Source organism: Chaetodon auriga, chromosome 14 (assembly GCF_051107435.1).
Source record: "Chaetodon auriga isolate fChaAug3 chromosome 14, fChaAug3.hap1, whole genome shotgun sequence".
In the NCBI taxonomy this organism is placed as follows: Eukaryota; Metazoa; Chordata; class Actinopteri; order Chaetodontiformes; family Chaetodontidae; genus Chaetodon; species Chaetodon auriga.
This window is the reverse complement of record NC_135087.1, coordinates 12,894,186-12,917,429: the sequence shown is the minus strand read 5'-3', so window position 1 is coordinate 12,917,429 and position 23,244 is coordinate 12,894,186. Positions and strand designations below refer to the sequence as shown.

The window sequence follows — 23,244 nt, the reverse complement described above, 5'->3', positions numbered from 1 at the left end:
TTCAGGGTGCCCCTAACAACCCCTACTCATTCCCACCACCACCACCTGCCCCACCAGCACTTCAGCCAGCTGCTTCACCCTGGGCCAAGGTGAGCCGTCACTGGTGGAATGACATATCTGCCTGTCTTTGAGCTTTCCAATCCATGGAACGTGAGGATGCCAATTCTTCCTCAGCTTCCCAATGACTGCCGTCTTTATTTAAAGAGTGAGCTAACGTCGCATGTAGTTGTGTCATGTTGTTTACTAGGAACACGCAAGGGAACATTTCAGCCATTCTGGCACTGCTCCTTGCCTGGCTGATTTTCCAGGAATAGGTGAAGGGGACTCCAACCCTGATCCTAATTATTCCGGTTGCGTGTTAACATGTTGTTGAATGGACGCTTGGGGAAATCAGCCGATCCTGAGGGAAAGTAGTCTCGGTCCAGGTGTGATGTGGGGTGGGATGGGCCTGGTCTTGCCTCAGGAATGGTCTGGGATCACTCACTAATCCCTCACTTTGTAGGCATTCTATTGAACCAAGACACACATACCCATGTGCGGGTGCATACACACACACACACACACACACACACACACACACACACACACACACACACACACACATAAATGCACACCCTTAGCCAGTCTGAGTAAACATCCTTTGAAGAATAAAGTGTCTTTCTAAAATAGACGTCCGCTGATATCAAAAGAGACTCTCTGTGTGGGAGGGAGGCAACTATTCACTGTTTAAACAGGTTGCTTGTTGTTGTCTGACACATAAGACTAGCCCAAGTGCCAAGTCTGATGACAAGAGTCATCAGACTTGGCACCTGCTCAGTGCAAAACATGGACATGTTGAGGGTCATCTGCACATAAATTATACTAGATATGTGCACCTTGTATATTATACAATTTATGTACATACATAGTTTTGGGGAAAAGACACATTTATTTCTGATTGTTTCCAACTCTGGCCTCAAACCAATTCTGTAGAATGGCCCGTATAGGCAGCGGTGCACATTATTGGTGAAAAGTGGCTCCAAGAAGTGCCATGACTGGAAGCCAACGATGAGCACCCTGAAATGTGGTGCAAGATGTGTCGTCTGCTTCCACATCAAGCAGACAAAACAGGTGCATTTCATTCAGGCTCAATGGATTTCAACCGTCCATTATCTGATAAACACAAAAAGAGCAAGGAGCACATGAATGTGGCACAAGCTATTGCTAACAAACAATCTAGTCAAGCTGAAAAGTCCACTCGCCCACTTGCTAAACAAGATGAATGAGGAACAACGGCAAGCTCTGTATAATGTTTTCATTTCATTTCATTAGAGTAAACACGCACATCCTATGTTTTCCTATGCTGAGGAGTTTGCTTTATTGAAGCAGCTAGAGTGAATATGAGGTACATATTGGTGAGAAGTGGGAATGTTAGTAATGCACAATTAGTTAAGAGTAGAGTTTCAATCTGCTGAATTTTAGGGGCTGCTCTTTGATGGCTCAGAGAACATCACAAAAAAACCACCTTGCAACTTGACAGACTCCACTGAGAGAGAATGGATGCTCTTAAAGCAAGTAGGAAAACACTTGGCAGTGTCCTCAGAGTATGACTTGGTCCAAATACTAAATAAAAGCATGCCAGATTGCCACTCCTACATCAAAATTGTGATTAAATTGTCTTAAACTGCCTTTGAGCAGTTCAGCAGGCGAGTAGAAGCACATTCATCTGTCAAAGATGACCACAGAGACATTTTGACCCAAAGCTAGCTGTTGACCAGTGGATGGAGACATGTTATCAGAGGCTCAACCAGGGACTGGGAAGTGCATCTTCATCATCTGCCATGCAGGAAGCTGAAGCAGAGGACAGCAAGGAAGATTGTGTTTATTAAGACCACGCTCTATATGGTGTGAATACCATACACCATCTCCTGGTACTCACCTGAGTACCTGATTAGAAGCTATGTGCAGATGTGTTTGTAGGGTATGACGCACAGACTGAATTGTAACATGCCCATGGTGGACACCATACATGCAAGGTTTAGGCTTTACATGCAGAATGGCTTAAACATTGCATGAGTAGTTGTGTCGTTATTAGCATGCTTGCTTTGTTTGTTTATATGAAGTTATTGCGTTTTCCTAGTCAAAGAGTTTATGTGTGAGGTTGGGGATTGTCCTCAGCTGCTACAGTGTCCCATTACTGAAAGCGGTTGACCGATGGGGAATCTCTCCACCTTGGAGCAGCTTTCAGCGCCATCTTAAATGAAAGGTCCAAGGTTCCAGCACTGCTGGGGCCCGATCCACTCCTCACAGGCGGCAGTAGCAGCTGACATACCTGACGAGGCCAGCATGGGCATCTAATGAAAGCAGGAGGCACACACGCACATAAACAAAGTGCGACTCACACAGACAAATGTGGGTGGAAAGTTTATCCCTAAACATAGATGTGTAGCTGGCTGAAATACCCTCGGGTTCTCTCTGGCTTTATTCCATTCTACACTTAGGCAGTGGAATTTGACTACCATAGAAAACACTAACACAAGTACACACACTCACAGACACAGGCTCATGCTGTGAACTTGTTTGCTCAAGCTTGATTTACTTGGTTAAGTTGTCCTCTACGGTGACCTCTGCTTGGTAGACGTACTCGTCAGCGCAGGCCGAGCTCTGCTTTCCTTTACTCTGGCAGACTGGCCTAACCTGTTTTTGCTGGGGAGGTTGATCGCTATGTACTCCCCCAACCCCCACACACTGTCACTATCTTCAGCATTACTTTCATTTCCCTTATTCACACCTTTGAGACAAAGATATTAGTGTTGTCCTTCGTGTAAAAGTTTTGTTTACACATATAGACGTATAAAGCTTTCACAAAACAATGATGTTGGATTTCATGTGGGACAGTGTCTAACCCGTGCACTTTGGCCTTTTTTCCTTTTTACTGGATCGCTGGCATTTAGTTTGATAGCTCCAGGGGCTTGGGGAGAGGGGGTCAGCTCAGGGGGTAAAGAGAACCGTCAGCCCTGATTGGCACCAGCACATGTGGGCATTCACACCTCTGCCCCTGCCCCTGGCTTGGCCCTGTTTAGGTTGGCCTCAGCAACCCTTGCCCACGGGCAGACCAGCCCAGCCTGGCGGAAAAAGGAGTTGTCAGCTTTAGGGGCTTTGCGCTGGGGCAGCTGCCACTGGTCAGGCAGTTATATTTAAACTTGTAAGGCAAGGGGAGGCACTGTGTGGGCGGCAGCTTTTACACTTGCTACTTGCTGCTCAGTGGGCCAGTGGGAAGCCCAAAGCTCTTTATCCATACAGAAGCACTGGCAGTGCCAGGGCAGAAGGTGGAAGTGAGGGCTGAGGGTGGGATGGCACTATGCTGGCCCTTAACTAGGCTTATTAATTTTATCGCCTATACAGTGCCGACCACTGTTTCCCTTTCCATTGTTCTCATTATCACTTTCTACATGAGTGACGAGGGCCTCGCTGTGCCTGGAGCTCTGCTTGAGCTAGCTGTTCCCCAAACGCTCAGGAACCAAGCGACTGAATGTGGTTTCGCATGTGTGTCTGCGGATGTTGTGGGAAGGTGCTGATGGAGAGAGGTTAGTCTCTAAGCGACCTTGATGTGTCCTGCTGAGCTGCAAAGTCAGGAGACATGGGGGGCCTGGAGAGTGCTGACGGTCATACTCTGTGTGTGTGTGTGTGTGTGTGTGTGTGTGTGTGTGTGTGTGTGTGTGTGTGTGTGTGTGTGTGTGAGAGAGGCATGCGTTTGTGGTGGCATTCTCAGTGGTGACCTGTGTTTTGAGCTGTTGACCAATGAGCCTTTGATCATGATGGGTATTAAGAACATTGGAAAACCTCCTCCTTGACTGAGTAGCACTATTTGTCTTAAACAAAAATTTAAAGTACAAATGGCAAAAACACAGGAGTAGTAGTTGGCATATGATTAAATTATCGATTTTGTTTAAAAAAAAAAAAAACCCTCCTATGACAAAGACCTCATTCGTCTCTTGCTTTTAATCTAGACTTTGGTACAGTTGGTGCTACACTGTAGGGGCAGACCTCTCCTACCTTAAAAGTAATGTGACTTTTATGAGACCCCTGTCCCATAAAAGTCACACGAATGTCTCCCATATCACTCTGTCAGATGGGTTAACCCTGCTGCCCCCCCACCCCCCGACAGTTTCCCTCAAGGAGCCGTAGAGTGCTCAACCGTTTTCCAAGCCAGCACACCTGTCCCCTCCACCAACATGAGGACAGGCACCAGTGATGGCTTTGCTTGACCTTTCAAAACAGGTCCTCTCCTAGAAATTGAAGCTGGTATTAGGAGATCACTATGACTCTATGCGGACCTGAGGTAGATGTAGGAGGATCACGAGACCAGGAGAAGGAGGACTGCTCCCTCTGGCACGATGGTGATTTCCTCAAATCATCCTCCCCTGCGGTTTTATTAAGATTGATGGCCCCTAGAGTGTCATGTTAATGTCACAGGGGTATTATACGAGTCTTTAATACCAGTTATACACAAACTTGAAAGCGTCACGAGGGCGCACATAATGTTGTGTACGTAGTAAGATGGGCCTCCGTGATGGAAAAAGCAGATGTTTTTGTTGGCTCTGTCAGTGGTGTTGTTCCAATGGCCCCTAGTCCCTTAGCCATTTCTGCTCTGCTGGGCCTGGATGGGGGTCCCCTCTCTCTCCTTCTGTTTCTTTCTTTCACCGGAGCAGTTGCAAAACAACATTCATATGCTGTAATTCACACAAGCTTTTAATAGGACGCGATGAGTTCATGATTGAAAGTTGCTGCATTATTATTGTGGAGGACAGAGCAGGTCTGAGAGGCTGCAGCTATGCATTAGGTGGACAGACACCTTGTCTTGTATCAAAGCAGTTTAGACGTACTACAAAGTACTATTTTAGTATTTCAGGTTTTTTGTGCATATAGAAGGGCAAAGCCTCTTCTTATGTATGCATGTCTTATGCCGTGTTTGTTCATAATGATGTGTCTCTGCCAGTTTTCAAGGTGCCCTTGCTGAGGAATGCAACAGAAATTTCTCTAGACTGGGGGTTGGCTCTGTTCTGTCTGTCACTTAAAAATCTGATTTACTGCCCTTTAGCTTTCTGCAACTCCCAATTTGCCGCTTTCTTTCTCTGCCACTCCACCGTTGTAGACTTTTCTTCTTCTGCTTCTCCCTTCGCCCCTTCATCCCAGTGCGTCTCTTTGATTGGCGCAGTAGGGGAGTTTAACAGTGCTGAAAGTCTGAAAGAAGATGGATGGAGCGACTGAAGGAGTGTGAAAGTGAGGGAGAGTGCCTGGGTTTGGGTTGGTTGGTCTGGGTTTCATTAGCCTGTGGTGGGGCTTCACTGTGTTGGATGAATAGATGGGACAGGATGGGGGATCACTGGCACCTTGGGGTTAAAGGTTGAGGGAAAACCACAGAGAAGCGTGTCTCTATTGTTTTGTGTTTTAAAGGTAAAATCCAACAATCTAACTCTAAAGCATTTAAATAGTTTTAGCAGATATAGGCAATGGGCTAAAACACCATCTGTTCTTGGATCCATTATTTGATCGGCTGTTTTTTCTAAACATGGATAAATGTCACCTTTTCGTATACCTTACAGTCAAGGATGTGACTGATGTGATTTGATTTATTACATCAAAATAAATCAGTCAATCATGGAACAGAGCAGTTATTTCAGAAGCAGTAGTTTCACAAGGTATTGCTGCCAAAATACATGTCGTGTGTGTCTGAGTCCAACTCTCACTCTTTGCTGGAAAAACCCACTCTCATGCTGTCAATATACTGCCAGTATAAACCACTGCTGAATGCAACAGGTCCAGACTTGTTCTGTTAAGGTAGTTGAAAGTCATTCTGGGAAATAGGATTGGGTGAAAAGGATAAAATCCTGTATCACAGCATATGTGATTTATATCGCAGTATTGATATATCTTGTACATTTTCTAAAAAGTCTACTCAGGAGCCGTTCATCGATAAAATACGTAGAAAGGAATGTCTTTTGTAGCCAATATGGGGAAATTCAATACCTGATGGATGATTGTAGTCTGGTACACTGATGTTAAAATTATATAAAAATCCCAAATTGCCATAAAGTAGTCCTGCTCATTGATTTGCAACACTGTCTACATTGGGCTAATGCAACCACAGATATCAAATGGCAGCAGTTTTGTTTCAACAGTGGGACATCTCTAATGATAGACGTATTTATATTGTTGATATGCTGTCATATTGCCCAACCCTATTGGGAAATGAAGGAAATCGCACACTGAAGTAGAAGTGTGGTTATTGTTTTGTCTGTCTAACTGTCCTACATGCTAGCCTGGTTAGGACAATCACCACCATGTTGTGTTTGGCAGAGGAACTCTGAATCCTTTGCTGTCTCAGTGTGCATCACTTGGTGCTTTTGTCACTTCCAGCTCAGCGTTGGTTGCTTTATTTCCCTATGGGTGCACTCGCATGGCCCAAAGCATGTGTGAGGGCGGGCAGTCTGAGGCCGCGGGGCACATGTTACTCGTTTAGTTTGGTTTTCATCAGCTCCCCTCTGTGTTCTGTTGTTTATACTCCCCCACTACTCTTTTCTTCGCTCTCTCCCTTATCTTTTTATCTTTCCTTTGTCTCTGAGTTCCTTTGCTCCTCTCTAAAATAGTCAGTGTTTGTTTAGATATCATCTTTTTAATTCCAGGTTTGTTTCATGACTCTGGCTTGTCTTCTAAGTCTCATTACTTTAATGCTGGAGAAAACATAGTGGTCTGACGCTGTGTGGAAATTCCCCTTTGATGGCAGAGCCCCAAATCGAATAATTCTACAGTGTCCTTAAGAGGTATCAGGTTTCCCTCTCGAACTCCATGGTCAAGAGCATTAGGAACTGGAGCAGCCAGACTGAAATTGCAACTTTCAGTAGTTATGGACTGAAATGGGTTTTTATAAATCAGTGCAGATCTTGTGACTGTAGGAAACGCAGCTGTGTAACATTCACAAGTTAACAATCATAAGCATTAGCCTGATTTCAGTGTCATTCAGATGTGACGCAAATAGCACTAACAAAGCACTTTGTACACACTTACAATAGTCTACCAAATCTAAGGTTAATTAATTAGCGACTCTCTCTTCTACATTCATCGATTATCAGTTGATTTGTCTTCCTGTGATTTGGTTAAAATAGCAGATACAGGGCTCCAGGCTGTGACCAAAACTTTCTGAGTGTGCGAGTTGAAATTTTACTTGGTCGCTTTTATGTAAGTGGCCCAATCTGGGGGCAGCATGGTCCTACAGAGCTGCAGAGCCCCCACAGTTCTAGGAGCAGCAGCAGTTCTGGACCCTCCATTGTTGACAGATTTATGCATTAGTTTAAAGGACAGATGAAAGTGGCTCATGCCAATTTTGAAATAACACTATATCAGGGGTAACCAATACATACACATATTGTCATTTCAGACTGACCGAAGATCAGTTATAGTGAGAAAATACCCCGACATCTATGCCAATTATATCTATGCTGTTAAAAAACAGCTCATGCCATTATGATAGCAACCGGTTACGCATTCAGAGTATTTATAGTGAATAGTAAATAACAGGTCAAACATATGCCTGGTTAATGTTCTGCGTGGAGCTTTATATAATGTAATCTGTGATCGTGTTCTACTAACACAGCCCAACCCCAATTCTCCTTTATTTCCGTCAGGAATAGTTGTGCGTGTAAACGTGCTGAGTCATTGTCCAAGTTAAGTTTCTCTGCGAGCCAGGAGTACCTGGGGAAAATGAAAATGATGTCAGACAGAACTTCTATTTCCAAACCAGTTGGTCAAGAACTGGTGGTTGTTCATGCTCCTCTTTGATTGACATTAAGCCTTTTCCAAATTGTTTTTTCTGCTGCCGTCATCCTGATTGTGCCATCGCCATAGATTCCAGTGAAACTAGGACAATGGAGATTATTGTCCTGTGTTGACTGTTGTCTCTCTCTCTCTATCTTTTTCTTCTTTAGCGTCAGACGGTGTCTCTCCAGCCTCTGCCCAGGATAGAAGAGGCTCTGTACCACTACAAGCCCCTTCAGGTTGAAACCTACGGACCCCCAGTGCCTGAACTGGAGCAGCTGGGCAGACACGGGTACAAATTTGTTTACACAGTCATGTTCACACATCCACCGCAGCCAGAGACAGTGGCACTTTCAGCTCAGATCCATACTAACTATGACTTTTAATTTCACCTGAAGATGAGCAAAGTTGTCAAGTTGAGTGATTGAAGAATAACCAACAGTGGGTCCATAATTTCCTCATAGTTTTTTCCAGGAAAGAACTATATAATTTGTCGCCAAGTAGGCTTTAGAAAAAAAAGACAAAATTCTGAGACTGTTGAGATTAATAAGTTGTGACAAATTTAATTCTAAATTAATCAAAAATAATTTTCCTTATAATTGGTACAAAATTAAAAAAAAGTGTCCTCCAGGGACCTTCTTATCAGTTTCCAGTTCTTTTCTAGGAAATTCTAGGAAACTATGGGACATGTAAAGTAAAGAGATTATCCATGAACATAGCTACAGTAGTGTCTTGTTAAGGCTTTGGTTTAGTAGGTTTAGAAAGCTGCTGGAAAGTCTGCCTGCTTGGGAAGCCTAGCTCGTCTCTCTTGACTTTCCTCTGATTAACTGGGAGAGTGAAAGCAAATGGAAGGGGAGAGAGAGAGAGGGAGGGGGAGAGAGAGAGGGGGAGAAACAACCATCACCCTGCCACAAGCCGCCACAGTGCCTCTCTAGGAGTGTCCATTAACACACACAGGAAGTGCTTTCCCCGACGGCCCCTTTGGGCCAATCAATCCACGACGCCATTGGTCCAGTCCTCGCCGAATGTAAGCGATCCATCAGACAGCCCAGCGCCTAGCCATCTGCGCTGCAACTGGCTGGCACTAAAGCCTGCCCACACACTGAGAACGGCCCGCTTTTATTGGGTGACAGAAGCAAAACGGGGTCATTTTATTTTTGGGCGAGCTCATTGACTTTCAGCACTGCTTCACCCCCACAATAACCTTCATTTGGCTGAGATGTGCGGATTTGGACATTATGTCAGCATGTTTTAGATAAAGGATTCCTAGTTTATTCTTCTTTATTCTTCAGATAAAAGTTGGTATTGACTTTTTTGCACAGTCACATTCACCTAATTACCTGGAAAATCACCTACTTAAGGTGAAACGTTTTCCTTTAAGGATTGCAGGAGAGTTTAAGCAGAATAACTGGTACTTATTTACATTATGTATTCAGTGAAGTGCTGAGGTCCTGCTTCTTTTGGCCAGGCTGATCAATATGCAGATGAAACACATCTCGCAATTTTTGCCGCATGCTGGAGCTGAGGAGGAAGAGAGGATGGGGGTGGTGTCAGCAGTTCAGGGGTCCAGGAGGACCGGTGCTGGATAGGAAGGGCTCTGCCACAGAGATAAATGAGGTTCAGATCAGTGAGGAACACCAGTCCCACTGGTACAGGCCGCAGGCAGCGACACAGACAGGCCCCTTCAGACAAACCACAACTCCCAAGATGCAATGTGCTGTTAAGTAAAAGCAAGGAATTGTGCTGACTCTTCTGCGCGGTTGGCAGTTTGTGATTCAGCTAAGTTTGAGGTTTTGTGCATGCAAGTTCAGATATACATAGACGATCAGGCTTGCACGTACATATACATGCAGACGGTGTCCCTCAAACCTGCTATATTTTTTGTGTCACACACACTCACACTCACCCCCGTTATTGCAGTCCCAGCATTTTGGCCACAATGGAACGTGTGTGATGTGGTAAATATTCACAAGTGTGTGTGCAGAGGAGAGAGAAGGCAGACAGCGTTGAGAGGGTGAAAAGTGAGTCCCCAGTGTAGAGCGTTGGACTACAGCCCCAGTCCTATGACCTGTGAAGGGAATATGCTTGAACGTGTGGAGATATGGATGTGCCTGAGTGTGGATGAGGTGAAAGGGGCTGTGAGGGGGCAGGTACTTATTTTAAAACACGGCTGTTTGTCTTGGTCAAGGCCCACGGTGACAGCAGCACCACTGGTGATTTGTCTTGGACACGGCCATCAAGTGAGACTGGAGAGTTGAGCTCACACGCCCCCTCCCTTGTGGCCCCAGGGCCTCTGGGGCTAGTCTCTTGCACAGGATGTCCAGTCAACGTAGGACAGACTGGAGCCATGCACTTTTGTTTCAGCTCGCTCTTTTCTTGTGTGCCGCTCTCCTTCTCCCTCTGTCTCAGTGTCTGTGTCTTTTTCGCCTTGTCCCTTTGCCCCCCAAAAAACCGCAGGAGTGCTGCACGGCTGCCAGGAAAAAGAAGGGCCACGCCTCTTTCACTGTCTCTCCCTCTCTGTCAGCTGTACCTGAATAAATATGGGCTGAGCTGAGCTCTTATATTAAAGACAGCTGCCTCAATACTGGAGCAGAGTAAAGGCTGCATGTTCAGGCAACAGGGGCCTCCAAAAGTGCCCATTCAGCTTCCCCCTCAACATCTACACCCCCCACTCCCACCCTCTCTTCTCCTGACGTGCATAGGTGCACATGCTTTGCCACCGAGGATACGACTGTGTGAAGCTTCTATAATGTAGTGAAGCGCCGTCCATCTCATTGACTGGCACGTACCCACAGCGATGCGTGAGCCGTAAGAATTATGAGTAGACTATGAAAGTAACATTGCAGCCTGTGCTCCAAATATCCTGCCATGCCTCCTTGCTTTTATGTTGAACAGTAAAAGCCTTTAATAAACAAAATCAAAGGAGAAGTAAATAGTGCTCTGGAGACACAAACAGAAACATATGATGTTTACATTGACATGGCTGTGATATGAATCCCAGCACACACGGACTGAAGCGGTAGCTGTTCTAACTCCCGCCTCCTCACGCCGACCCTGCGCCTGCTGACGGACATAACCTTAATGGAAGCATACATCAAAATGCACAACACCAATGAAGTCATGCCTGCGTTATAGTTAAACCAGGTCTGTGTTTAGGTACATGAACTCACACACGCTGACGACCTAAAAGAAAAATATACGTTCTATTTTTGTTTTTGTTTGTGTGTGTATAGATGAGCATCTGGGTCTGAGTTTGTTCTCTACATGAATACTTTTTAAGCTCTGACTGCGTAGGCGATGAAAGACTGACTGGGATCTTGGACAAGGACAAATCATATGGGGGGGAAAAATAGGGGAAAGAGAAATTGGCTGCGGAGCGTTGAAAAATTCAACTCAAACCTCAAGTGCTGACAATGAAAGCTAGCCAGAACAGTTGTTTGTGTTGGCACAGGTCGCCCTGAAATTAGCCCATCTCTCTCTGACAGAGGTTGCTCAATGCGCTTCGCCAAATGCCAGTGTGTATAATATTATGAAGTTTTGCCTCCTCCCCCACTCCGCATTTCTTTCTATAATTGGTGGAAAAAGTGAGGTTTTCTGTTGGGAGCTCTTGTCAAGTATCGTCTATTGTCGGTGGGGTGAAGGGGAGCAGCTGAATGAGCAGAGTGTTTAGTCTAGAGCTCCTCTCCTGAGGATGCACTTCTCTGCACAAGGAAGTAGTCCTCAGAGCACTTTCTCTCCCCAAAACAGACAACTAGCGACAAGCTAGTTACATACCAATGGGTAGTTTTCTGTGACCTTCATTCATAAACACAGAGAAGAGCCAGTCGTTTTCATCCCCTGGTAACTGCCCGGAAGGCTTCATTCAAAGTAGCTCAATCTTTGTATGGACATATGTACACATAGAAACACAGAAGTAATACATAAATCACTTGCGCACACACATATATACTAGCTATGTTTAAAATGTACTTGAAGGAGGCCTGCTCACTGTTCTGGTAGGGAGCCAGGCATTAATGGGTCTCTGAGTGATGCTCTCCTCCTGCCTGTGTTCTTTAGCCTTCCAAGCATCCCTTGGCGTCTGCGTGTTTATGTGAATGGTGTGTGTATCTGTTTGTTTGTTTGTGTGTTGGATTATACTGCATGTTAAGTGCTATTGTGGGAGGGAGATATCCAGAATAGTTAGTGGTGCCATCACAGTTCCTGGCAGCCGGGTTTGCTAGCCTACCCCTGCCTGGTTGGCCTGATTCCAGGTCTGAGCTCTCCATCTTTCCAGCTCTGGCATAGCAGGCCAAGAGCACTACCAGTGACCCCGGATTTGGCTCTGAGAGTTAGCAGGACCACTAAACATGGTCCATAGAGTACTCTTGAATCCATTTCTGCCATCGCTAAATTAGAGTATATGAGGTTTAAATTGCATACAAATCATTCTTTCCTTCCCTTGCTTTCCCCTCTCACTCTGTGATGAAAGTGCAACTCAGCCATGATATTCTTCTTTTTCACTCAATATGTAGAACAAGCACTTCAGAGGAGTCTCTAAAAAAAACGGCCATGAATAGCTTTTCCATGTAACCCAGGTTCTCTGATCCCTGCAGGGCACATATCCATCTGATGGGCCTGACGGGCCTGGAAGGGCCGGGGAGGGGGGGGGGCGGGGATCAGAGGTCACTGACCGTGGGGGACCTGAGGTGCAGCACCGGGACGTCAAAGTGCTGAGACTGACAGGAGCAGAGTGATGGCACCTTGGAGAGACGGGTCTCGTATTCTTGGCCCCAAATCGTCATGCACTCATGTACTCACTCTCACACAAACACAGCTTTGATGCTTAAGTTATGAGCTGGAGACTGAGGCGCCAGTTTGCATGACCTCAGATGAACTCGCTCGAGAGCAGCAGTCTTTGATCTACTTTTACTACTATTAGATAATGTCTCAAGGCACATATTTTGCTCTCATTCGGACAATTAAGATATTTCGTGACGTTGCCAAATAGTACCGTTTATGGGAAGTTGGTTTATTCGGCCCTTGCATAACAGCAGGGCTTTCCCTCAAATACTTTGGGGTTGCCACCATAACCAAGACCTAAAGCTGAACTTGGTCTCTCAGATATCTGATATCCTCCTGTCTTCTGCACTACACACTCACTGCGCGTGTCAGTGTCTTATGTTACTAGATCCAGCATAGCCAGTAACTATAGACTTCAATGCAGTGCTTCTCTGAGCATTTAAGTGTTTCCACAGCTTAGATCTAAAAGCTTGACTGCAGCCGTGGTGCTCACAGATTTCAAATTTGCATAGCCAAAAGAGAGTGCAGGCATTATTAAAGTGTGGAGGTTCTAGTCCAGCTATTTGACTTGCAAACCTGTCTCTTGTCAAATGGATGCCCCGTCTTTATCCACAGGACATCACATCACTTTGATTCTTTGCTTTGGTTCTCAGCTTCTTGTACTGTAGGCGCTTCTTCTCCTCGATACTAACTTGATCAGAAACAGAGTGGAGTGTGGCCACTGTCCGATTCTCCACCAGCCCCCACCCAGGCCATTATCCCGTCTGTCTCAGTAAACAGACCATTAACAGACAGAGCTGGTGGAGGCCAGATCACTATTGTTTTCCCTCCCATAGATCTCTGCAAATATTGATCTTCTCTTGAAGTATGAGTCAAAATAAGCACACGCTCTAGTTGACTGGAGGCTTTTTACTTGTGGATGAGTCATTTCTGACCCAAAGAACGGAAACAGAGGGAGCATTACAGAATGACTGCGAGGGAGAAGCATTTATCTTGTGTGTATTCTGGTCATCTGAAAGAGGTCTGCTTTTAGTGTTATTGTTTTCCCTCTGTGGGCTCTGTGCCAGACAGACCAGCAGTCTCCTCCCAAGATGAACCCAGGCTGGGCCAAAGCAGGCCATTGCCAGTGAAGGAGACACCAGTGGGCAGGGAACTCCGAGGCTAACAGCATCTCTGCCTGCAGGTTTATTTGTAGCCCAGCCTAGAGGCGACAGGGTCAGCACCCAGTGGAGGGTGAAGTGATGTCTCCTGACTATTTTAACACACACTGATCTCTGTAGAGGTTTGCAAAGCAGCCCCACGCTGTCTAGGCTTGCATGCTTGGATTTTGAGTCTGATGGCACTCATAACTATGTCCTCACTCGGGTTTGTGTGTGTTTTCCACACAAACACAAACAGACCTGAACTCGGTGCCTCTCCCCTGCTCCTCACCCCTGGGGCAAAGGGCCTGGCAATGTACAGGGGGATTAGCTGGCTCATTTTCCCCTCTTAAGAGCTGCGGAAAGAAAACAAACTCCCGTCATGTGGGTCTTGTCTGTGGGGACTTGCCACGCACACCTCATGGTAGGAGGTACTTCTCCACTATGATGTATGAATTATCGCCCTCCCCCTGCTTTACCTTTCCCTGCCTTTTTGTTTTCCCTCCATCCCTGTCGTTGCTCCTTTCCCATCTTTCTCCCTAATTGAAATCCTCTTTGCTTCTCCCTAGTGCTTGAGGTGCTTCAGTAACTGATACCTGTGGAGGCAACCCCCCTCCTCCCCCCCGGGAATACTCTATTCTTCCTCTCTGTATCAGTGCTCTATTCCCAGAATGTTACATCTAACTGTCAGGGCTCCTTTGCTGTGTGTATGGGTGTGCCTTGTGCTCGCAGCCATTCACTGAACAGCATATGTCCCTCCATTGTTTACGGCCCCATTTGGTTAACGATGACACTGATGTCATGCCATTATCCTCCCTCTCCAGTCTGCTTTGCCCCCCTCCTCCTTCCTCTAAGCTCTCCAGGGGGCAGAGTTATCAAGTGGCAGCTCGGGAGACGAAAGAAAGATGCTCTCTATATCAAGTGGCTAGCGGGGTGTGTGATGTCTCTCTAAGCCCACAGGCTGCTGTGGTTAGGTGTGAAACCAGCAGTCCAGCTAGTCAGCCAGCCTCTACTGCCCCCATCAGGTTAGACAGTGGAGGTGCAGGGCCAAGACACAGAGAGCCCTGGATGAGTAGTGACAGGTGATGCTTGGACCAGGAAGTGAAGTTGAATTTGGGCACAAGCAGCAGCACAATAGGCCTCTTTCGTAAGCACCTCCACAATGCTGTCTTTCATACACACAAAACAATGTACCCCTTAGTCATTATCACGGATACCAATGAGCCGCTTTCTCGAGGACAGCTTGCAGGTTGTCAGTCACTCCACATGAGAATGTATTTCTATAAGCGTTAATGTCAAGTGTCACCCAAAGCTTCTGTTAACACTCTAAACATGTTCTCCCCTTAACTAAGTGTTAGCGATACCCACCTCCCCTCTCCTCCTCTCTTTGGGGATGCAGAGCCCATCAGTGGTGATGATAAGACGCATGATAATGGATAAGGGCTCTGTTGGCGCGTGAGGATATGATGTAACCGCATTGAGCCCCCCTCACGCACACTCACAGAGTACAACTTGAGATAATCTGGTGGACAGTGGGTAGGCTAATGGCTGAGGATCTGTCTCACACACTCGCACGTCCCAGAGGAAGCTGCATTCAGTGGAAAAGAGTGTGACCTATGACCCGTGGAGATGAAAGACTGCTGTTGACAGATATAGAATACCTGTGAGAGCCCTCTGTGTTTGGCTTGTCTGCGGGGGTTTTGTTTCTGGACTGCAGCCTGGGCCAATTCACACGTTCTCCACTGGTAAAACTCTGCTCCATCGGTTCACCGTCGCTATCGATACAAACAGCTCTGCCCTTAGATAAACATGTATTCACACACATTTGAATTGTGTAGACACACACATGGGGCATAAGCACACATTGCACATCCACACAATACGCTCAGTGTGCTGTGTCTCTCACAGGGGTACATTTTCTCTCAGGGCAGAGTGTAGGAAGGAGGGGCAGATGGGGTAGCGGTGCTGTGAGTGAAACCGGAGCTGCCTGAGGAATGCAGGGGGTGTTTTTGGAGGACTGGAGTGGAGTTTGGGGGGTGAAGGGGGGTTGACTTGAGGGGTAGGATGGGTGATTAGGGGGTGACAGCTGAGTGCTGACCCCTCTATAATGACAAATCATCTGGCAGGTGTGTGGCTCTGCACCCCCCAGCCTCCCACATCATTTCCAGGCCAGGAATCCTCAACCGCTGCCGGAGCGGAGCGCTAAAGGAAGGCTTCCGGACATTCACACTGCCATCCAGCAGCCTCATGACTGGCCTTTCAGAAGTATGGGGCAGCCTCTGTTCAGATATAGCATGCCCTGTGCTTGACAGCTGCCCTCTTTGTGCACTCAACACACCAGTCTAAGCTCCTTAGATTTAAGAAACATAGCTATTGAGGCTTCAGTCCTTGGAGCAGTGTCAGGTAGAGTAGCTTTTATTGATTAATCTGTGTAGATGTCATTTTTCCCTCCAGTTTTGATTCAGCAGAGTGTATTTGTCCAACTGCCTGAATGTCAGGGTGCCCTGTTTGGGTCATGAATCATGCTGGTGACAGGCTGAATCCAAAAAGCCTCTCATCCTTTGAAAGGTAAAAACAAATGCTGACCCCGGATCACTGAGGGTGGTGTGAAAGCAGACAGGTGCCAAGCTGAGGCCAGGTCTCAGGCCGGTGCTTTGAAGGAAAAATGTAAGAGCAGCCTTACAGACCTTTGAAATTATGGATGCTCTCAGAAAATGCCATTGGTTCAGATATTGCCTTATGTTTTCTGTTCCGTTGAAGGAGCCAGTTTAGCGTCTTTGAACTTGCTGTATGATAAACAGGAATGTTCAGTATGTAAGCAGCCAAACCACATACAGTAATTCTACAGCGAGCGTTGTTTAAGACTGATTCAGACTGCTCCATTGTCCTGCGCGTCTGCTCTGTGGTTTGTATGTTGATTAAGTGTCTGCTTGCTGAAATAGCTATTGTAGAATTACAGGCCTCTTTTCTTTTCCATCAAGCCCGGCCTTCCACAGCTCTTCTTAATCCAATTCCAGCCAACACATGGAGTCTAGACAAGAGGCCCAACTCAGCCTGCACCTCCGTCTTATGTCTGCTGTTTTCCCTCCGGAGTCCCAACCTTGCAGCCGTTTCCCTCAAGAACCCAAACACCCTCTGTTCCGCGGCATCGTCGCCGATCCAAACACAAAGAGGAGCCACACATTCCCAGCTGGAAATCACGCAGAACCCGCCGGAACATTTCGGCACTTATCTTTTCACTTTGAATTAGAGATGGAGCTGCGCGGTGTTTTCCAGGCATTCAGAGTGGGGAATACTTTCAGGGTCCCATCAGGAAAAACTCTGACCGTTATTAGCATTAGCAGGAGACATTGCCCAGGTATTCAAAGTTCCAGACCCAAGTGGAAAAATGCTGTTAGGTCTCAACAGTTTTGATCCAACTGCACATGGCTTTTTGAAAGAAATGGGTAATAGCAGATGGTATGAGTAGAGGTTGAAAAATAATGCAAGCGCTTTGTCCTCTATTATATTATTAGATTATACATTGCTTTTGAGAATACAAAAAAAAAATCTAACTTTGACACTTATGCTACTGTTGATTCCAAATGAATATTGCAGCACTTCATGCACATCGTTTAAGATGAAGGAAGATATCAACATAGATCACTTCTTTGACTATGCACACTGATGGAAAACCCCTGTCATACAGTCTTGTGGCAGTTGCAGTCTGACACTGTCATACTGTGTCATTCAGTTGTCTTCATCACCTGCACTCGTCTTTTCCCACTCCCCCCCCCCCCCCGAGCGACATAATGGGCCAGTCCAAAGTGACCCATATTTACCCAATAATATGAGGCTTTGAAAAGACCCATATCAAGTTGCAGCTAATGCTCCAGTGGGGCCCGGAGAGTGAAAGATGTTACCGGCCGAAACGGCTTGGGTTTCACGGCCCTGCGAACAAAAGGCAGTCCAGTCCTCAGAGAGAAAGGGAGAAAGATGGGATGGGGGGAGTGGGAGGGTGTGGAAAGTGTGAGTACAAACAGTGAAAGAGTCGCGTCGGAGGGGCTCCGAGCGTCTGTTTCAGAGGTATAGTGTGTGTGTATTGTATCTGGCTTTATGATTGAAGGCTGTGTAAAGAGCCTGCCTGTTTTTGGAGGCAAGCGTGCCGCACATTTTTAATGCACTTCAAGTCGTGGCACGTCTTAGGCGTTATCAGTCCACTCTTAATGTTTCAGCATCGTCAAGTACAGTCATGTGAAAAGAGTCGAGTTTATCTTTCAGCTTCACGAGCGTCGTTGGCCGCTCGTGTGTGTGTGTGTACATGTATGTGGCTCGCCTTTACAGGAAGGTGCGGATACAGGCACTGAGTTAATGGAGCAGAACTGAACTAACCTCGGGTGTTAGGGGTGAGCAGAGGGCAGACGGGGTTGCTTTAAGAGAAGAGGGTTTGTGATGATGATACCCAAAGGTGATTTCACCTCATATCCTCCCTCCTCTCTCTGCTTCCCACCCCACCCCCCACCTACACCACTCACCCTCTTCCTCCCTCTGCTTCATGTTCTCTTTTTGCTCTCTTGCTCTCTCTCTCTCTCCTTAGGGGCAGGCAGGTATAAAGTTACACAGAGCTCTCAGCTTTCTTGGAAGGAATGACCACATGAGTAGCTTGGGGATTAGATTAGCAGGAAGAGCAGACTTAGCCAGGCTGTAAATAGCCCACTTTTTTCACCATTAAAAAGGCCCAGTACAATATAATCAATAGATAGCACTCATCTGATGCAGGAAGCCATATGAGAAGACCTCCCTCAAGTGCTCTGAAGGACAGGCTACAGCAGCTTGGGCCTAATGAAGTTATTATTAATCACTGGGCCTCCTGTTTTGAACTTGTGTGTTGTTTCTCTAGTGGGTGATGAGTGGTCTTTGTGTGCAAGATCTGACTGACATCTCTTGCTGCTCTTCCTCTCACTTTCACTGCCCATTGTAAAACAAGGTCATCTTGTGTGATATTCATGAGTGTTTGACTCCTTGCGTTGATGTCACAGTCATGCTAGTGAATATGTTTCAACTTTTATTTTCAGCGAAGGTTTTTACTGCTTTACGAACAAAGCACCTCATAGAATCATAAAACACCAAAGCATGAGATGATCTATTCAGCGTGCACTCTCACCAACACCTTTTTCTTCCTGTCCATCTCTCATTCACACACACACACCTCGACTCTCAGTCTCTGTGTGCCTCCACACAGGTGTTGGGTTACTCTGTAAAGCAGCTTGAATGGGCACAGAAATCACAGAAGTCTGTCTGTGCTCTTGATTTCCGTTTCACTTTGAAGTTTCCCCGGCTCACAGGAACAGGGGCAACAAAGCCAGACTCGTGTGAGGGCTTTAGCCCTCTCTGCCAGGACTGTGATTTCTGCAGGGTGGGGGGCGGTGGAGGGGCAGGCAGTATTGGCAGGCAAGGCTACGTGTTGTCTCAGTTGCTGGAGGACTTTGCTTTTGTAGCTTTGTAGTCAGATGCTACAAGAAAGCAGTACAGAACATGTGTGCGGGTTTCTCCCCCGTTGAGCACTTTTTGACAGTGGAGGAAGGATTAGAATGGGTGGGGACACAGGTCAACCCCCCCTATGCACACACAAGGAGAGGGGCATCTTTCACTGTGGCGACAAGATGTGGAGACTAAATTAACAGCTTGACTGTTTTTCTGTCTGTGCCCAAATGTGAAAATAAACAGTGACTTTTGCCTTCGCTTAAGAAGCTGAAAAGGGGCTCTGGCAGCACACATCTGTAAGCACTTAAAAAATAAAAGACACCCATAATACTTTAATAGAGCCACGTTGGAGAGGCTTTTAGGCACAAGGTGTTCCAGTGTTAGTGTATGGGTACGTCTGTCTTCGTTGATCTCATCAAAGGGCCAAAGGGTCGCGGAGAGCCAGAAAAAATAACTTCAAGTGTGGGTTTAATGAAGAATAAACTTATACTCAGGTTACACTCACAGGAACTACTTTTGAAACCAGCTCTCATGGCTGCCAGTCAGTCACATTATTTACAAAATAGCTCACTGTTGTAACTGACCAGGGCTCTCGGTGTGTTCTCAGGTATCTGAACCACGTGCGGGCTGCCATGCCTCAGGACACAGCTGGAGGATACACCTCAGCTTTGGCTTGTCATCGAGCGGTTCAAGACGCTCTCAGTGGGCTCTTCCTTGTGAAAGGCTGAACACATCCACGGCTCAAACAGCACAACAGCCACTGGATAGAAATGTGACTAACGGGACTAATAAAACCACACTGCTGCCACCATGGGGAGCGCAGAAGCCGCTGTGGTCAGTGGACAATGCTCTGACTGATTTTTTTGGTCAAGGTGTGTATGTCTTTTTATATTTTGCGTTAATTTTATATTTAAATAAATCACGATGAAGACTGAGAATCTGTCCGTTATTTTATAGATTTATTTAAAAATGAAACAATTTAGGATAGGTGATATCAAGCTCTGCATAATAACAACTGAGACATTCTGGTATTAACAAAAGGAAGTCAGTTACTGAAGAGCTGGGCCGTGATTTCTCATGACAAGACGCAACAACATCTGTAATAAAAGCAGCAGTTAAATAAAAAGAATAATTCTAATTTCCTGAACCCGAATGTTCCCTGGCGTTCCTTACAGTGACGGGTGGATTTGGTGATGATGTTCAATCTGTAGCTTCTTCGCACTTCTGCCTCTTTGGGGCCGGTTCTGCTGAAGACTCTGCGGATAAACAAAATCTGTTTAGAGCTGAATCATGTACAACGTTATCGTCCACCAAGCTGGAGAGCAGTGTTTGGCCCATCTGGTAGTACAGTGAAAACATACACACACAGCACATACAACAACAGTGACAGTGTGAATGCTCTAAATTAAGATTATTTTCATTATCTGACAGTCTGCTGATTATTAAGTAGTAAATCAACATAGTGAAATGTCAGAACCACAAGAGATTTCCATCATGAATTTCTAGTGCTGAAGCTGATATTCAAATTACGTGATTTGTCAGACTAACAGGCCAAAATGCAATGCAATTACTTGACTAAGATCTCAGCTCTATTCTGAGTAGTAAAATATAATACACAAAAATTAAGATGACATGAAAATGTGTTTCTAAGAACTGAGCAAACCGGTTACCTCGTACTCTCCTTTTCAAAGAGCTGCCAATGTCTTCCTAAATTCTTCACTGTTTAATCAATTCTCACCTGATTGTTCATGATCACTGCTGAAGAGGACCTCTTCAGGGACTCTGAATGTCACACACATCATATCTTTGTTGGGTGCTACGTTACGCACAAAATGCACAGAGCATCGGTTCTCCAGAGGGAATCCGAGACTGTGGGAAGCCCTCTTCACCACATCCGTCTCAGGGTTGTCGTCTTTAGAGAAGCCGTAGCAGTGCACTGTGGGTAGGTTCTCATCACAGGAAGGCTCCTGGTGCAACAGGCCTCTGAATGCATCCAGGAACTCCAGAGCCAAGGCAGGCAGGTTCATCACTACATGAACACCAGCTTTTCCCTTCAGCAGCGCAGGCAGCTCCTGCTTCACGGCTCCCTGGATGAACGCTCTGCCGTCCAGGTTAAAGCTTCTGACTTTGTTCTCCACCTTGTTGAGTTTGCAGTTGTGCTGCAGCCATCGGTAGGACTCTGGGTTGAGATCGTTGGCCAACACGTTGGCACCTGAGCGGGCAGCCGGGATGGCGAAGGGTCCAACGCCAGCAAACACGTCAAACACAGTGTCCCCACGTTTGACGAGCTGCACCACACGTTGGTGCTCTGTGCTCAGCCGGGGGTTCCAGTATACACGAGAAAAATCAAACTCATACGTCATCCCGTTTTCTTTCACCTGCAGCACAGACAAAAGAGATTCTATCACCCATCAGGCAATGATCTGAAAATCACTACAAAAGTATGATACTAAGTAAGTATGTGTGTATCATTAACACAAAATAATAGCACATTTGTGGTTTAACCTACTTTGGCGACCATGTTCTCGTCTCCAGCTAGTAGCTCCATCTTGAAGTTGCGGTAAGTGGAGTCGATTATGTTTGTCTTGTTGACCACACAGGTAACACCAGGGTTTTTGTCCATGATGACTTGACCTGCAATGGAAGTAGACACAAAATTAGCAATGAAAGTGACCTCTCTTCAGATCTCTTCTTTGTTTTAAAATGGTCCAGAAAATGACACATTTAAAAGAATTTAGGATGAAAATATAAATAAACACACATCTTTATGCTTTACATGTAATATCTGTGTTTACACCAGTAACAATAAAATATTTGGATATCTGGATATCAGTTTGCACATTATGCAATTTATGTACAATTGGAAATCAGGACGTTTCTGTGGAAGATTATAGAAAGCCCAAAACTGGACTGGAGGGCACTGATTAAACATTTCTTCCTCTTTAGAATTGATTGCTCACATGACAGCAAGTCACAGTTGAGGTGATTTGCCTATTTAAGAAGGAAAGGGTCAGCACACTGTAGAGCTTCAACGCAACCAATTTATGTTATATGTTTTGTTATAACGTCAAAAAAATGTGCGTTTAAGTTAGACTGAGGAAGTAGTGCACAAACTCTGCTCAACTTTGCATGAAATGTAACTTGCTAAACATCTGCTGTGAAGTAACAGGACACAGTAAGAAACATCTGACTGAAAACCTTAATACAGACATGTAAAACCCTAAATAAATCAAACACACATCTGTTTGTTATTTTGTACTGAAATCCTTCTGTTCCAACATCTGGCTCTCACCTATGAGGTTCTTGTATGGGAGCTGGTGCTCCCTCAGGTTCATGTGTGCGATGTGTCCCACCCGGCTGAACCCAGAGGTCACATCCTGACCCTGGGGGAGCACAGCCTCCAGCACTTCCTCACTCTTCAGGTTGTGATAGGTGAGCTGCAGCTCGTAGCGCTGCAGCTCTTCGGCGACACCAAACGACCTCAGAGCCTCGGCTTCAGCCTCGCTGAAGCAGCTAGGCGAGGTCACTTTGTGGGGGTCCAACAGGAATAAACGAAAGTCACTACTCTCCTCTTTAGCTTGTACCACCCTGGGCACCCCTGGACGCTGGATGGCCGACTTTCTCAGGCTCTTCACCACTTTGTTTAAGACCCCGGTCGGCACCCGGAGAGCGGGGACAGTAATAGTCTGTGTAAAGGCCTCTCTGTCCAGAGAGGTCATACCCCGGACTTCTGGAGGGGGTCGGTACAGTTTAGGCTCCATTATGGGTTTAAGAGCAACGCTGGCAGCAGAGCAGAGGCTCCGGTGCACAACGGCAGCTTTTAGGTTTCTTTGACTTTGTATAGGTGAAAAGACTCTGGAGAGACGCCTGAAATGACAAACAAGCTGCTGAAACTGTGAACTGTGTGTGATGTTAAATACAACTGAGCAATTTAAGATTAAATAAATACTAATTTATGCTATTATTTGCGAGAGAATTCACATTTAGAGCTCACCTCAACATCCTCCGTTCTCCGGCACGCGTGAAGCGTCATCAGTAGTCGACCGGTGCCGACTGGTGATTCGTCAAA

The 23,244-nt window shown here is 46.1% G+C and overlaps 2 protein-coding genes across 2 annotated transcripts in view; one reads left to right on the top strand and one right to left on the bottom strand.

The window, feature by feature from the left end:
• mnat1 (MNAT1 component of CDK activating kinase) overlaps positions 1 to 20,177 on the top strand; it is a 33,068-nt gene extending 12,891 nt beyond the window's left edge. Inside the window, exons 7-8 of the mRNA XM_076749399.1 lie at positions 7,965 to 8,086; positions 19,783 to 20,177. Coding sequence (XP_076605514.1) covers positions 7,965 to 8,086; positions 19,783 to 19,903 — 243 coding nt within the window. The 3' untranslated portion in view covers positions 19,904 to 20,177. The remainder of the gene's footprint in view (positions 1 to 7,964; positions 8,087 to 19,782) is intronic.
• On the bottom strand, positions 20,112 to 23,220 carry trmt5 (tRNA methyltransferase 5). Its single transcript, XM_076749398.1, has 5 exons — positions 23,170 to 23,220; positions 22,468 to 23,042; positions 21,685 to 21,809; positions 20,914 to 21,553; positions 20,112 to 20,431 (listed from the first exon to the last, which is right to left on the bottom strand). Exons 1-5 carry the CDS (start codon positions 23,175 to 23,177, stop codon positions 20,376 to 20,378), a joined length of 1,404 nt encoding a protein of 467 aa, XP_076605513.1. The 5' UTR covers positions 23,178 to 23,220; the 3' UTR covers positions 20,112 to 20,375.
• Positions 23,221 to 23,244: the final 24 nt, after the last annotated feature.